Raw genomic sequence first — 15271 nt, forward strand, 5'->3', positions numbered from 1 at the left:
ACTTTATAAATTTTGGATATTAACCCCTTACCAGATGTATTGGTGAATACACTCTCCCATGCTGTGGATTGTCTTTTTTATTTAGTTGATGATTCCCTTTGCTGTTCAAAACCTTTTTAGTTTGATGTAGTCACATTTGTTTATTTTTTCTTTTGTTTCCCTTGCCTGGGGAGATATATCTGATAAAATATTGCTATGAGCAGTGTCCAAGATTTTGCTGCCTATGTTTTCTTCTAGAATTTTTATGGTTTCATTTCTAACATTTAAGTCTTTGATCCATTTTGAATTTATTCTTGTATGTGGTGTAAGAAGGTGACCTAGTTTCATTTTTCTGTAGTTATCTGTCCAGTTTTTCCAACACTATTTATTGAGTAAACTATCTTTAGTCCATTGTATGTGCTTGCTTCCTCTGTCTAATATTAATTGACTATAAAGGTGTGGGTTTATTTCCCGGCTCTCTATTTTGTTCCATTGATATATGTGCCTGTTTTTATGCCAATACCATGCAGTTTTGATTACTTTGGCCTTATAGTGTGGTTTGATATTAGGTAGTGTGATTCCTCCAACTTTATTCTTTTTTCTCGGGAATGCTGTTGCTATGCAGGGCCTTTTGTGGTTCCATATAAATTTTTGAAATATTCTGGTTCTGTGAAATATGCCACTGGAATCTTGATAGGAATTGCACTGAATCTATAGATTGTTTTGGGTAGTGTGGACATGCTAATGATGTTAATTCTTCCTATCCATGAACACCATATGTGCATATTTATTTGTATCTTCTTCAATTTCCTTCTTTAGCATCTTATAATTTTCCATGCATAGGTCTTTTACATCCTTGGTTACATTTATTCCTAGGTATTTTATTCTTTTTGAAACAGTTGTGGAGAACCAAGATGGCGGCGTAGGTAGACACACTGCGCCTCCTCGCACAACCAGAACTGACAGAGAATCGAACAGCAAGGGGGACTAACACCAAGGAAATAGAAAATAAATATTCACCCAGATTGGTAGGAGGGGCAGAGACGGGCACCGGGGTGGAGAGGACTCGCGTGGCTGTGGCGGGACTGAGACTGGCGGAGTGTGGGACAAATGGCGCAGGCAGTCTGAGCACTAGCAGACCCTGCGGCCCCACATTTGCACAGATAAACCCAGAGGGCCGGACTCAGAGTGGCGGAGAGCGGGGCAGGCAGAGCAGCGGGTAGCACCCCACGGCACAACATTTGCGCACAGATAAACTGGAAGAACAGCGGGGAGCGAAGCAGACGGCGTAACCCAGGGCTCCAGCTCAGGGAAATAAAGCCTCAAACCTCTGATTGAAAACGCCCCTGGAGGTTGGGGCGGCAGCAGGAGAGACTCCCAGCCTCACAGGAGAGGTCCTTGGAGAGACCCACAGGGGCCTAGAGTGTGCACAGGCCCACTTACTCGGGAACCAGCACCAGAGTGGCCCAGTTTGATTGTGGGTATCAGAGTGAAAGATTGAAAGCTGGAGGAGAGTGAGGCAGGCGCCATTGCTCCCACTCGGCCCCTCCCCCACGTACAGCGTCACAGCGCAGTGACCAGCATTACCCCACCCCGGTGAACACCTAAGGCTCCGCCCCTTAAAGTAACAGATGCGCCAAGACAAACAAACAACAAAAAAAATGGCCCAAATGACAGAACACTTCAAAGCTCCAGAAAAAATACAACTAAGCGATGAAGAGATAGCCAACCTATCGGATGCACAGTTCAAAGCACTGGTTATCAATATGCTCACAGACTTGGTTGAATCTATTCGAAAAACAGATGAAAAAATGAAGCCTATGCTAAGAGAAACAAAGGAAAATGTACAGGGAACCAATAGTGATGAGAAGGAAACTGGGACTCAAATCAATGGTGTGGACCAGAAGGAAGAAACAAACATCCAACCAGAAAAGAATGAAGAAACAAGAACTTGGAAAAATGAGGAGAGGCTCAGGAATCTCCGGGACGTCTTGAAACGTTCCAACATCCGAATTATAGGGGTGCCAGAAGGAGAAGAGGAAGAACAAAAAACTGAAAACTTATTTGAACAAATAATGAAGGAGAACTTCCCCAATCTGGCAAAGGAAATAGACTTCCAGGAAGTCCAGGAAGCTCAGAGAGTCCCAAAGAAGCTGGACCCAAGGAGGAACATACCAAGGCACATCATAATTACATTACCCAAGATTAAACGCAAGGACCTACATCCAAGATTACTGTATCCAGCAAAGCTATCACTTAGAATGGAAGGGAAGATAAAGTGCTTCTCAGATAAGGTCAAGTTAAAGAAGTTCATCATCACCAAGCCCTTATTATATGAAATGTTAAAGGGAGTTACCTAAGAAAAAGAAGATCAAAAAAAGAACAGTAAAAATGACAGCAAACTCACAGTTATTAACGGCCACACATAAAACGAAAACGAGAGCAAACTAGGCAAACAACTAGAACATGAGGGTTGTCATTAAGGGAGTGGGAGGGGGAGAGGGGGGTAAAGGTACAGAGAATAAGTAGCATAGATGATAGGTGGAAAATAGACAGGGGGAGGGTAAAAATAGTGTAGGAAATGTAGAAGCCAAAGAACTTATAAGTATGACCCATGGACATGAACTATGGGGGGGGGGGGGGAATGTGGGAGGGAGGGTGTGGGCAGGATGGAGTGGAGTGGGGGGGGAAATGGGACAACTGTAATAGCATAATCAATAAATATATTTTTTAAAAAAATGAAAAAAAAAAGAAACAGTTGTGAATGGGATTGTCTTCTTGGTTTTTTTTTTTTTTAACTACTAACCATTTTTATTTATTTTTGAGAAAATTTTTTCATTGAGTTATTAAGAGTTTTCTTATCAACTTATATGTACTCTTGTATTGAAGATAAAATTAACTGTCAGGTTTGTTATGCATAGTTCTGCAGGAGGTTTTTTTCCTTTTCAAATTTTGTTCATAATATTTTTAGTTGTCAGAATTTTAAATTTTTTATGTAATCTAGTCTAATGGTCATTTTCTGTATGATTTCCCTGTTTCTTAATTTATTTTTATTTTTTTATTGTTGTTCAAGTATAGTTGTCTCCATTTTCCCCCACTGCACCCATCACCACCCCCCACCCTCAATCCTACCCTGCTTTGGCTTTGTCCATGTGTGCTTTATACATGTTCCTTGGATTGTTTTCTTAATTTCTGTTTCTGTTAGTTCATTATTGGCATATAAAAATGCAACTGATTTCTGGATATTAATTATGTATCCTGCTACTTTGCTGAATTCATTTATCAGTTCTAGTAGTTTGCTGGTAGAATCCTTGGGGTTCTCTATCTACAGATCATGTCATCTGCAAATAAAGACAGTTTTACGTCTTCCTTTCCAATTTGGATGCCTTTTATTTCTTCTTGTCTGATTGCTGTGGCTAGGACTTTCAGCACTATGTTGAATAAGAGAGGTGAAAGTAGAAATCCCTGTGTTGTTCCTGATCTTAAAGGGAATGCTTGTAGTTTCTTACCATTGAGTATGATGGTGGCATATATGGCCTTTAGTATGTTTCGGTGTGTTCCCTCTAATTTCATTTTGCTGAGAGTTTTGATCATAAATGGGTGCTGGAGTTTATCAAATGCTTTTTCTGCATCTATTGATATGATCATGTGGTTTTTATCCTTCATTTTGTTTATGTGGCGAGTCACATTTATTGATTTGTGAATGTTGTACCAAGCTTGCATTCTTGGAATAAATCCCATTTGATCATGGTGTATGATCTTTTTGATGCATTGTTATATTTGGTTTGCTTATATTTTGTTGAGGATTTTAGCATGTATGTTCATCAGGGATATTGGCCTATAATTTTCTTTCTTTGTAGTGTCTTTATCTGGTTTTGAAATGAGGATAATGCTGGCCTCATAAAAAGAATTTGAGAGCTTTTTCTCCTCTTGAATTTTATGAAATAGTTTGAGAAGGACAGGTGTTAGTTCTTGGAATGTTTGGTAAAGTTCACTTGTGAGGCCATCTGGTCCAGGGCTTTTATTTGTTGGGAGTTTTTTTAATTACTGTTTATATTTCATTGGGTGTAATCTATCTATTCAGATTCTCTTGATTCCTCCTGATTTAGTTTTGGAAGATTGTATGTTTCTAGGAATTTTTCCATTTCATAAAGGTTGCCTGGATTTTTGGCATGTAATTGTTCAGAATGTTTTCCTACAATTCTTTGTATTTCTTTGGTGTCAGTTGTTATTTCTCCTCTTTCATTCCTGATTTTGTTTATTTGGGTCCTTTCTTTTTTTCTCTTGATGAGTCAGGTTTAAGGTTTGTCAATTTTGTTTATCTCTTTTCAAAGAACCAGCTTTTGGATTAATTGATTTTTTGTATTGTTTTTGTAGACTCTAACTTTTTTTTAATTTCTGCTCTGATCTTTATTATTTCCTTCCTAGTACTTAATTTTGGCTTTGTTTTTGTTGTTCTTTTCCAAGTTCCTTTAAGTGTAAAGTTAGGTTGTTTATTGGAGCTTTTTCTTGTTTTTTGAGATAGGCCCGTAATGGTATGAATTTCTCTCTTATGATTGCTTTCCCAGTTCCACAGATTTTGGATTGATGTGTCCTCATTTTCATTTGTTTAAAGGTATCTTTGGATTTCTTCCTTGATCTCACTGTTGACCCATTCATTGTTTAATGACATGTTATTTAGCTTCCATGTCTTACAGAAGCCTCCTCAATACCAAAAAAGAGTAACAAAACTTTTTGAACTAAATTTACTTTTTACAGGATGTTCTTCCCTTGTTTCAAATTCCAAATGCTATTCATCATCTTTAGAGCCAGTTTTGCTTAAATGCTTCACTTTATCAATCCAGTTCCATCCTCAAGGAAGTTCTCCTTTGTGATTTGTTCTATCTGCCAGTGTACATTTTTGAGGTTTTGAAAGTTGTTCTCTTTTGTATTTTTTTCTTACTTGATGGGATTATATTAGGAGTTTCAACTGAGATGATAATTCCTTGTAGATGCTGAAGAATTAACAGGATAGTGATTCTCCATGAACTGCTCTTTGCTGTCGTTGGCATATTTGAACAATGAGTAGGTCCTAGCAGTGTCAAGATTAACTTCCATGCTTCCTGTAACTTGGCTAATATGCTCTGATTTTCAGCTGAGGATACGGTCCTGTGTAAAAAAAAAAAAGCATTCATAGATGTAATTGGAGGTACCTGGGGATATGTTTCTGTCCAGGAAATCTCTATTAAGAAGGCTTTGGGATCACCATTTTCACCCTATATTGAAATGAAACTGGACTTAACACCCAGAAACTTTCATCTCTTTCATATATAGAATGTTACGCTTTCCATTTCCATCTCCTGGTTCTCATTGGCAGTTATCATGTAGGTCACCTCCAGGGCGAATGGCACTTGGTGACTATGAAGGGCAGGGGCCCTGAGGCCTGGTCCGTTCCTGAGGCCACGGTGTCCCTGTTCCACTCCCTCTGCTGCAGGAGGCACACCATTCGTACCACAGACGACAGTCATACACAGAGAGATGTACAAAAATAATATAGTAGTGTGATAAAATATGTACCAGAAAGAAGGGAGAGGTTATTTTTCTCTGAGGAGGAGCAGCAGCAACACAGGTGTAGATGGAAGACATAACTTCTCCTAGAACCTGGTAAACTAACATTTACTACTACAGAACCCCATCCTCATTCTTGGTTTATCTTCTAGCCCCATTTCACCAGCCGCTAAAATATAAACGTTTCCTTTCCTCCCTTCCTTCCTTCCCTCATTCCTTTTTCCCTTCCTTCCATTCTTTCTTTCCCTCCTTCCTTCCCTCCCTCTCTCCATTTTTTTTGTAAAAAGGGGATATGCATATCAACAAATTATGATTCATAGCAAGTACATTAAATTTTTCTATTGGGCAAGATGTTATAGGTAAACTCAAACTTTGTATTGTTGAAAAAAATCTGATGTTGTTTTAGAGTAGTATGCTGGCACACATTTAACAATAGTGTACCTTCTGTCCGGGTTCCCTCATATGAGCCTTCCTCCAGGTGGCAGAGTTACTTCTTTTGAATGGAGCTGATCCACTGCTTAGAAGTGACAGTGAAAAGTGTGCTTGGGATGAGGCCAAAGAAGCACGTATGAAGCGTCTTCTTGAGAGATATGTTCCTAAACATCAGAAACATCTTATTTCAAGTAAGATTAAACTGCTTTGTTATATCTGTGTCAGTAGAAAGTTACAGAAATTGAATTTAGAATTATATAAATTAAATTTGTTTTCCTTGTAAGTTTTGAGAAAATCCACCCAGTGGTGTCCTTGCTCCATTCCTTTAATAAAGCAGACTGACTTATTTACAAATGCACATAAATGAAGGACTCTTAAAAGAAAAAGAAAGGTAATAGCAAATGTACTTTTCCCCAGGTTGTGTACAGCAAACGGTTAAGAAGACTTCTATAAAGTTCTGACACTCCCCATAATCCTTTGGCTGAATATCATGATGTGATGTAAATTATATTTGGCTGTATCTTCATCAATGAATATAGCCAAGGTTGTTTATTTCTATTCCCTAAGAATCTTTTCTAATGGCTATACTTTTGCCCTCTCATCCATTACACTTTTAAATTGAACTACAAAAAAACTCGGTCTGCAGTTGTCAATACAAAGATTATATAAGAATTTTTTTTGAAGAATAATTTAAATACATGACATATTCTTTATGTTCTCCTTAATGCACCTGTTACATTTTTTTATTAAAAAATATATTTTCCAGGATCCAACCTAACAGGCAAAATTTCTAAGACAGTCTGGAAACAAGATGGGCCTTTTATTTCCTCTCAGTTTTAAGAATCTATATGTGTTAGTATTACCAACTTAACTGATGCATCGCTGCATTTCTTTGCTGAAAACCCTTCAGTGGCCCTCCATTTAATCTAGAAGAATTGCCGGGATCCTCACAGTGGCCTAGCAGCCACCCTGCCAGTTAACCTCTTTTTCTACCAGTCTCTACCTCTGTCACTTGACTTCAGTCACACTGGCTTCTTTGCTGTTCCTCAGATATCCTCCCCCACCTCCTTCAGGTCTTAGTTTAAAAGTCATCTTCTCACTGAGGCCTGGACCATCCTACTTAATATTGCAGACTGCCTTTTCCTACCATCATTGTATTAGTTATCTCTCACTATTCAACAAAACTTAGCATCTGTAAACAACATTTATTATGTCTCACAGTTTCTGAGAGTTCGAAATCTGAGAGCAGTTCAGTTCAGTGGTTTCGTGTCTGGGTCTCTCATAGGCTGCAGTCAAGTTAACAGTGAGGGATGCAGTGATCTCAAGGCTCACTGTGGCAGGAAAAGCAACTTTTCAGCTCACATGATTATTGGCAGGCCTCAGTTCCTTGCTGGTTGTCAGCTGGTGGCTTCAGTTACTTGCCACATGAGCTTTTCCATAAGGCTGCTGACAACCTGATAGCTGGCTCAGAGCAAGTAATCCAGGAGAAAATGCACTCAAGACAAAGCCACAGGCTTTTTATAACTTAATCTTGGAATTGATATACAATCTCTTTTGCCATATTTTATTTGTTAGAAGTGAGTCACTAAGTCTGGCCCATACTCAGGGGTAGCAAAATGAAGCTCCACTTCTTGAAAGGAAAAGTACCAAAAATTTTATGAACATATTTTTAGAACTACCACATGCCAATCTCTCTTACCCTACTGTATTTATCCTTTTCCCATGGCACTTAACACTATCTTACACATTGGACAATTGCTTATGTTTTATTTTTGGTTTTACCCCACTAGAATCTAAACTCCATGAAGGAAAGGATCTTTGTTTTGTCTAGTAATAAATGCTAAAGTGCCATGTACATAGTAGGCCTTCAGTAAATATTTGTTGGGTAAGTTGTGTGTCAGTGCTTTGAAACCAAACAAAACAAATTCTTTTCATTCAAGAGATGTGTGTGTTTCATTCACTTTTACCAAACTATGTATTAACAGAATTTTTTCCAAGAGGTAATTGTTTGAATGCCATTCACTAAGGACTAAGATCTGGATCAAAATACCCTACTTTTATAATAAAGAGATAACTTCATGATAGTTAAAGCCACCAAGATTCAATTACTAAATCGTTCTTTACAACAAAAGACTTCTTTCTGATAGCCCAATCTTACTGGAAAATAAGAGGAACAGACCGAACCTTATTAAGTAAACATTAGAAAATGATGGTAATTTAAATAATTTATTAAATATTTTTTGCCTTATAAAAGCTTTCATGCAGTTAAATATCTGGATATGTCTGTGGGGAATATAAAAATACTGAGTTCAGTGTTCACTTTTAGTATTTTTTTAGGTCTATTTTACTTTATCCACAGAAATGTTTTTAGACTCCTCAAGATAGTATTTGGTTTCTGATAAATATGGAAATTATAGTAATGTTCTTTATATAAATGTTAATAGAAAATATTTTCATAATTTTACTTATTCTACCTGGTTTTCTCATGGCAAGGGACTTGTGGGTTTAGAAGTCTAGAGACTGACCAGTAGATGCTATTTTCTTTGATTTCTCTCTCTCTCTTTTTTTTACAGCTCAAAAGCACAGCGTTGACCCATTAGATGTAGAGGATACACACCAGCACAAGGTATATATCTGTTTAGCAATAAATATTTTCATAGAATTCACCTGCTATTTATTTTTTATACATCATCAAAGGGGAAAGAAAGATTGTTGAGGCATGCATTAAGAACAGTGACTTCACCTTTGCTTTTAAGATACTTTGGAATAATTACATGAGAATCAGAGGGTTCTGGGCCATAAATTTGGGAAGCAGTAAATGTAGCATATCTGGGCACAATGATGTATTGGCAGACATTTGCTTTCTCCTCCTCTTCATGGAGCCCTGAGGTTTATCAACCATGTCAAATTTCCTCTGGTCTAAGCACAGTGCAAGGGTCAAAGGCATTGATCTATCCCTTCAAACTTTATATGGTGGACAGCTCTTCTTTATTTGGTGCTTCGGTTGTGGTGAGTGACAGGAAGCATTGTTCCTGTTTTATCTTAGCCCACAATAATTTTTCCATACAGACCAATTTGGGAGCATATCCATCTTCTTGTTTTTAAATCCCTTTTTCTTCTGTCCTACCCATAGTCTCTCACAGATAGCAGAGGAAGAAACTTTCTTAATTCAAGTTCTAGTTGTATAACAATTAGGAAAGAAGAGTATTTCTAATGCATTCTTGTGAAGTTTCCTTTACAAGGAAACTTTTATCTGATTATTTCAAGAGCCTATAAAAATTAAGTGGATTAAGACTTTTTATTATATTTAGTAAGGTTGCTCAAACTAAAATACTGGCAAAAAGAAATTGAAGTTTACAGCAGAAAATAAAGATTAGTACACATACTGAGTCTATTGTATATGTTTTTCTTCTCTTAGTCTACTTTTCTGAAGAATCAGGTTGTATATATCCCAGCAGACCCTGTGGTTAGATCAAGTTATAAAATTGAGTGGAATAATAGTTTAATTTATGAACAATCCAGAATGAATTGAGTATAGAACTATAGCTGAAAATTAAAGCTAACTATATATTTTGTTTCTATAGAAACCAAAATTCAGTTCTAAAAATTACATTGGATTTGTTTGTGATGAAAATTCCAACAGACAGAAGCTAGAACATGTAAAAGATAATGAAGGAAGCAAAGAGGGTTTAATTATAAAGAAAGAAGATATATATGAACATTACCCAAAAGATTCCAAAAGCATGAAATTTGGTAACTCCAAGCAAAAGCAATCCACTGTTAACCAAACATACCCTACAGGACTCAGAAAAGACAGTCTCCATAGTGTCAAAAATCCCAGCACAAATGTGTCTAAATATAAAGGAAGAAAAAATGTACGACAAAAAAGCACTCAAGTGGATAATGCAATCCAAGAAAGCAACCCAAGAAAGACAGTAGCTATCTCTTCTTCTAGAAGTTGTAGTAGACTTGTTACTCATCAGCAACATATTCTCCAAACCCTTGATGACATTCCAGAAGAGCCATGTAAACCTTTTAGCCCAGCTCTGTCAGGCCTGAAAAATGGATTAGATAACAATATTGAGGCTTGTTCCACTCCCAAAGACACACATACCCAGAGCCTGGATTTATCAGAAAATCAAGAAATTCAATCCTTGGAATTAGAATCCAGTGACCAAGCTAAAGCCGTATCTTTCTCAGGACACTCTTTACATAAAGAAACCAAATTACCAATTGTTACTACAGATCAGCAGCCTCATACTCACCAAGAACAACAGTACATTAGTCCTTATAAATCTCATGAAAACAGTAACTTGGATGCAAATAAAGAGATCCTTAATAAGTGGAAAAAGTGTAATAATGATATTCATGGTGACTGCTGTACCTCTGAGAAGACTGTACCATCTAAAAAGGTGATATGTTCTACAGGTTGCAGAAACCACCATAATTATAACGAGGATATAACAAATAGAGAAGGAATGAATGTTCAACAGTTTTTACCTTCTGAAGACCATTTTTCACAGGAAAATAAATTAAAAGTGGGTGGCCTAAGCATACTTGCACACCAGGAAGCTGTTAATTTTTCCAATTCCAATAATATAGCAGTTTCTGAACCACACGTTGCAAATTATGAATGTTGCGTGTGTGGGACTTCTTTTGATCACTCACATGGGAATCCTGAGCATACTTCCTTGGTTTGTACAAGAACACTTTCAACACATGAAGTTTCAAAGTTGACTAGTCATGTGGAGGATTGTTGTAGCCCCCGAGTACCAACTCCTTTAATGAATCAGACAGATACACATATTGTGGAAAGGGTGAATAAGAAAGAAGATGCTAAAAGGAATTACACTGACAAAGGCCAAAAAACAAATTCTTCAAATGAGTCTTTATCCACAGTTGTCCATCATCAAGTAATAGAAACAACTAAAGTTGAAAATAGGAAACAGGACCTTCCAGAGAGTGAAATCATACATAATATAGATTTTCATTCCACTGAAAATATGAATAAAGAATTGGCCAACATCTCACAAGTTCGTCAAAGAGAAGAGAAGGAAATTTCTCCCAAAACAGGTATTAGTATTGCTAGATTTGTACACATTTCCTAAAGATGTACTTATTTTATAGAAATTTCCAACTGAATTTCACTCAACTTATGACCAAACTGACAAGAATGAGGACATGTGAGCTACAATTTGGGGATGCTGTTAGTAATAGTGTTTACTTTGACAGTCAAACCATTCTTATCAAAGATAGTTGTTAAATTGATGTTGACAGAAGTTAATAAACAGTATTTAAAGCAATATTATGTTTATGTTTAGTATAGACTTATCTTAGAAAACTTAACATTTTCGAAGCAGGAAATTGTTAGCTCCGAAGATTTTAACAATTTACTACATTCCCAGCAGAACTGCATTCAGCAAACCTATTTACATTTGTTATATAAAAACATTTTTAAAGTCTTTCATTGCCTGAAAAAGAAAAGAAACCAACTAGGAACAGAAACTGGGAAGAGTTACATGACTAGGCTTTTTTCTAGAAGTCAGGTAACCAGTAAGGAGAACTACCACACTGATACTGCAAAGTGATTGTTTTTCAGATGAGGAATTAACTAATAATACCAATGGAGATGAAAACACTGTAAGAAATTGTGAAGGGAAAAGAGATAAAACAGATTCAGAAATTCATATACCTGCTAACATCCAAGAACACTATAAAGTTCAGAATTTCAAGAAAAGACAAAATTTCGCAAAAGCTCCCTGCAGGCAAGGTTTGTATTCTTGTACTTTTATAGGTAAATGTTTATGTGGCCAAGCCCAGAAATCCACTCTACTTCAGGATATTTCTAAACTTTCAGATTTAGTTGTTTATTTTTTTAGTCATTCACTAAGTTAAAAGATTATTTCAGCTGTAGTTTTAGATGGTTTTACCAAAAAGCGTTTTGCCACTTGAGAATCCACTAGTCTTCAGATACATTCTTATGATATTTCTGCCTCTGACTTCTAATTTGTTATTTTAGGGAAGATAAACAGCACAAATATTGAGTGTGGGACGTGAGGATGAACTATGTCACATCTCATAGCTACATCCACTGAGCCCTTTTAAAAAAGGCAAAAAATTTACACGATCTGAGGAGAAACCAGAGTATACACTGAGCCCTTTTAACATAAGGAAATATTTTAAAGCATAGCCACTAGTTTCTTTGTGTCGTAGGAATTAACTCTGTGTGTTTGAAAGTGTAGACAAGCTAACTACCCTTTTATATTCCTTGGAGCTAGTTATGTGGTGAACAATATGCTGGACCACTTCGGTTAATGTAGCTTCCGCTTGCTCCTCTGCCATCTTGAATCTCTGCAGATGTAATTTAGATCTTGAGATGAGGAGATCATTCTAAATTATTCGGTGGGCCCTGAATCTAATTACAAGTGTCTTCATAAAAGAAAAACAGAAAATTTGAGACACACAGGAAAGGAGATGATGATGTGAAGATGGAGTCGGAGGAGCAATGTAGCCAAATTCAAGGGAGTGAAGGAATGCTGATATCCATCAGAAGTTGGAACAATTACGGAAAGATTGTTCCTTAGAGCTTCTAGAGGGAATGTAGCCCTGCTGACCCCTTGGTTTTGGACTTCTCGTCTCCAGAACTATGAAATAATCAATTCCTGTTGTGTTTCATCTCTCTCTCTTTGTTTTAAAGCACAGTGCCAGAATAAGTATATTTTTATTGAAGTAATAAATTCAACTGCCCAAGAGAGGAGAATCCCAAATACCCCTGGTAATTTCCTAACACAAAAGCCAGCTTACCTCTTGATCACCCAAGCTGAGCCGAGCTGAGTTCTGCTGCGCTTCCCTAACCCTCCACAGATTTCCAGTCAGCATTTTAGTTTCTCTCATAACGAAAAATTAACATGTATTATAGAAAACCCCAATAAAAGAGACATCAAAGTGATCTGAACAGACCAAAGGAACCCAGAAGAAACAGAAATTATGCAAGAATCAGGATATAACTAAAACTTTTTTAAAAATGCATAGAAAAAAGGAACAGAGAATAATACAGAGAGAGCCCTTAATAGTATGTTAAAAATATAATAGCAGAAAGTTTTTTTTTCAGAAATACAGATCTCTATAGCAGAGTTGGAAGGCAAAACTTTCCAAGTCTCCTGTTAAAAATAATAAAGAGAAAACTGGAAAATAAAGAGAGAAAAGAAAATTAGAAGCTCACTTCAGGATATCCAGAGAGAAGGATCAGTGAAAATAGGAAACGAAAGCATTGAAGAAATAATACCAGAAATAAAAGGACAGAAGTTCCCATGTTGAAAGGACCCACCAAGTGTCTAGTACAATAAACAAGAACCTCACTGTGAAATTTCAGAGGAAAAATAAAGAGAAGGCAGATCCAAAAAGCATCTAGAGAGGAAAAACCAGTCCATGTAAAAAGGTACAGACAGCTAAGTATTTCTTAATGACATTATACTTTATTAATAAATGATTATCAGTACTTTATTAAATAAATATAAAATGTGATGCTATTAAGAAATACTCAGCTTTAAATACAGTGGATTTTATAAAGAATTCTAGTGTGTTTCCTTTCCATTTTCTGCCACATTTTGTTATTTTTCAAATTTCAGTTACATGCTGTTGAAATTTATGACAACAGTAACATTGAGCAGTTTTTGAGTTTTTACCCCAAAATGTTTATCACATGCCTACCTTTGCTATAAACACACTAGGAACAAGTTGAAAAGATGTGTGTCATTCACAGTAACAATTACTGGGAGAGATTTTTCAATTCAAATTTGCAATCTGCAAGCCTACCATCTTAGGTAGGCTTTATATTATCATTTAAATATATATATGTTTATATATAAAAAACATAATGTCTTTATTCTTCCAATAAAGAATTTCTGAGTGCAAATTTCTAAAAAAAATTGAGAAATTTTGCCTGAGTGGCAGTTTTCCCTGTGACTCTCATAAACAGAGGATCTATTCATTAGAGAGTAATCCTCTATAATCTTTTTTCTCTTGCTCTGAAATTATATGCCTGGTTGCTGACATATAGGAAAAAGGCAGGGTAAGGGTCTGATGGTTTCATGCAGTGGTTCTTAAACCTTATTGCATCAGAGTCACCTGGAAAGCCCATTAAAACATTGCAGTAAATAGGAGGTGAGGATCATTAGGAGCCATCTTAAAGTCTGCACTCCAGAGTAGGCTTAGGGTGGCTGAAGAATTTGCATTTCTAACAAGTTTCCCAGGTGCTATTGATGCTGCTGATCTGGGACTCCACTTTGAGTACTATTGGTTTAATGAATATCCCTTTCTGTTTAATCAGCCTAATCCTCTACTTTGCCTTGTATTTCAGTCTGAAGCTTCTCTGATGCAGGTTCTATAGAAAATAAAGCCAGGTTCCTGGTGTAGGGATGGGGATCTGGGGTGACAGGAGTGGTTGCCTGGTAATTTGGGACTGGGGAAAAGACAACTTGGAGTCGCAACTTCTCTCTATATATACTTTTTCAGTCAGCCTCCCTGTCTCCAGGCTGCCTTCCATGGTGCCTGATGCCCTCCAGTGCAGAGTGCCTGGGTTCCAATGGGCCCCCTTCCTCAGCAAATTCCTTTGGGTGGAGCGTTCCCCGTTTTGCCAATGCAGTCAACTCTTCTCCATTAGTGACTTTCCAGTTCCCCCAAATTTCTTGAAGTCTTTGTCCTCTACTTTTTCATCTTCTATTTCTTTCATATGATATTTTTCAAAAAATCTTTTACTGTCATTTTAGCATGGTTAGGGGAGGAGACGGGGAAAACGTGGTCAGTTCATTGTTTTTAGTCCCACCTTAAGAGTCTAACATGTCTTGCAAGAAATAGACTTAGGATAATGATACTGTACTTCTTTTTTATGAAATAAAAATAATAAATCCATAGTCCACAGTTTGGTTCTTAGTATCTTATGTAATCAGAAACAGACTCACCAAGATAGAGAATAGCTGTAGAAAGAATTTTTATAAAAAGCACAATTTATTTTAAGAAAAAATTTATCCATTGCTAAAGCACTACTGAGGGTGAAATGAGTGTAGCACTGAAACAAGTTTATTTGTTTTAATCAGTCCTATGATGGAGTGACTGAACAATTGCTAGAATGAATTTGAAGTAAGTGCGTAGGTATCCTGTAGTTTCTTCACAAGTCGAAGAGCTGTCTGAGTTATATTTTAAAATAGTAACAGTAATGGTAATATTAATTAACATGTTTCTGTGTAATGCACCCTACTTAGGATATTTTAAGGAAGTTGTTATGTATTTTCTAAGCTCCTTTATAATAATCAGC

At 36.7% G+C, this 15271-nt stretch overlaps 1 protein-coding gene and 1 pseudogene across 1 annotated transcript in view; one reads left to right on the plus strand and one right to left on the minus strand.

Moving 5' to 3' along the window:
- Positions 1 to 15271, plus strand: part of ANKRD31 (ankyrin repeat domain 31) — a 121167-nt gene that overhangs the window by 64944 nt on the left and 40952 nt on the right. Inside the window, 4 exon segments of the mRNA XM_045197850.2 lie at positions 6005 to 6149; positions 8532 to 8584; positions 9543 to 11031; positions 11558 to 11740. Of these exon segments, the coding sequence (XP_045053785.2) occupies positions 6005 to 6149; positions 8532 to 8584; positions 9543 to 11031; positions 11558 to 11740 (1870 nt within the window).
- LOC112307430 (RWD domain-containing protein 4 pseudogene) lies at positions 4769 to 5153 on the minus strand (annotated as a pseudogene).

Source organism: Desmodus rotundus, chromosome 1 (assembly GCF_022682495.2).
Source record: "Desmodus rotundus isolate HL8 chromosome 1, HLdesRot8A.1, whole genome shotgun sequence".
In the NCBI taxonomy this organism is placed as follows: Eukaryota; Metazoa; Chordata; class Mammalia; order Chiroptera; family Phyllostomidae; genus Desmodus; species Desmodus rotundus.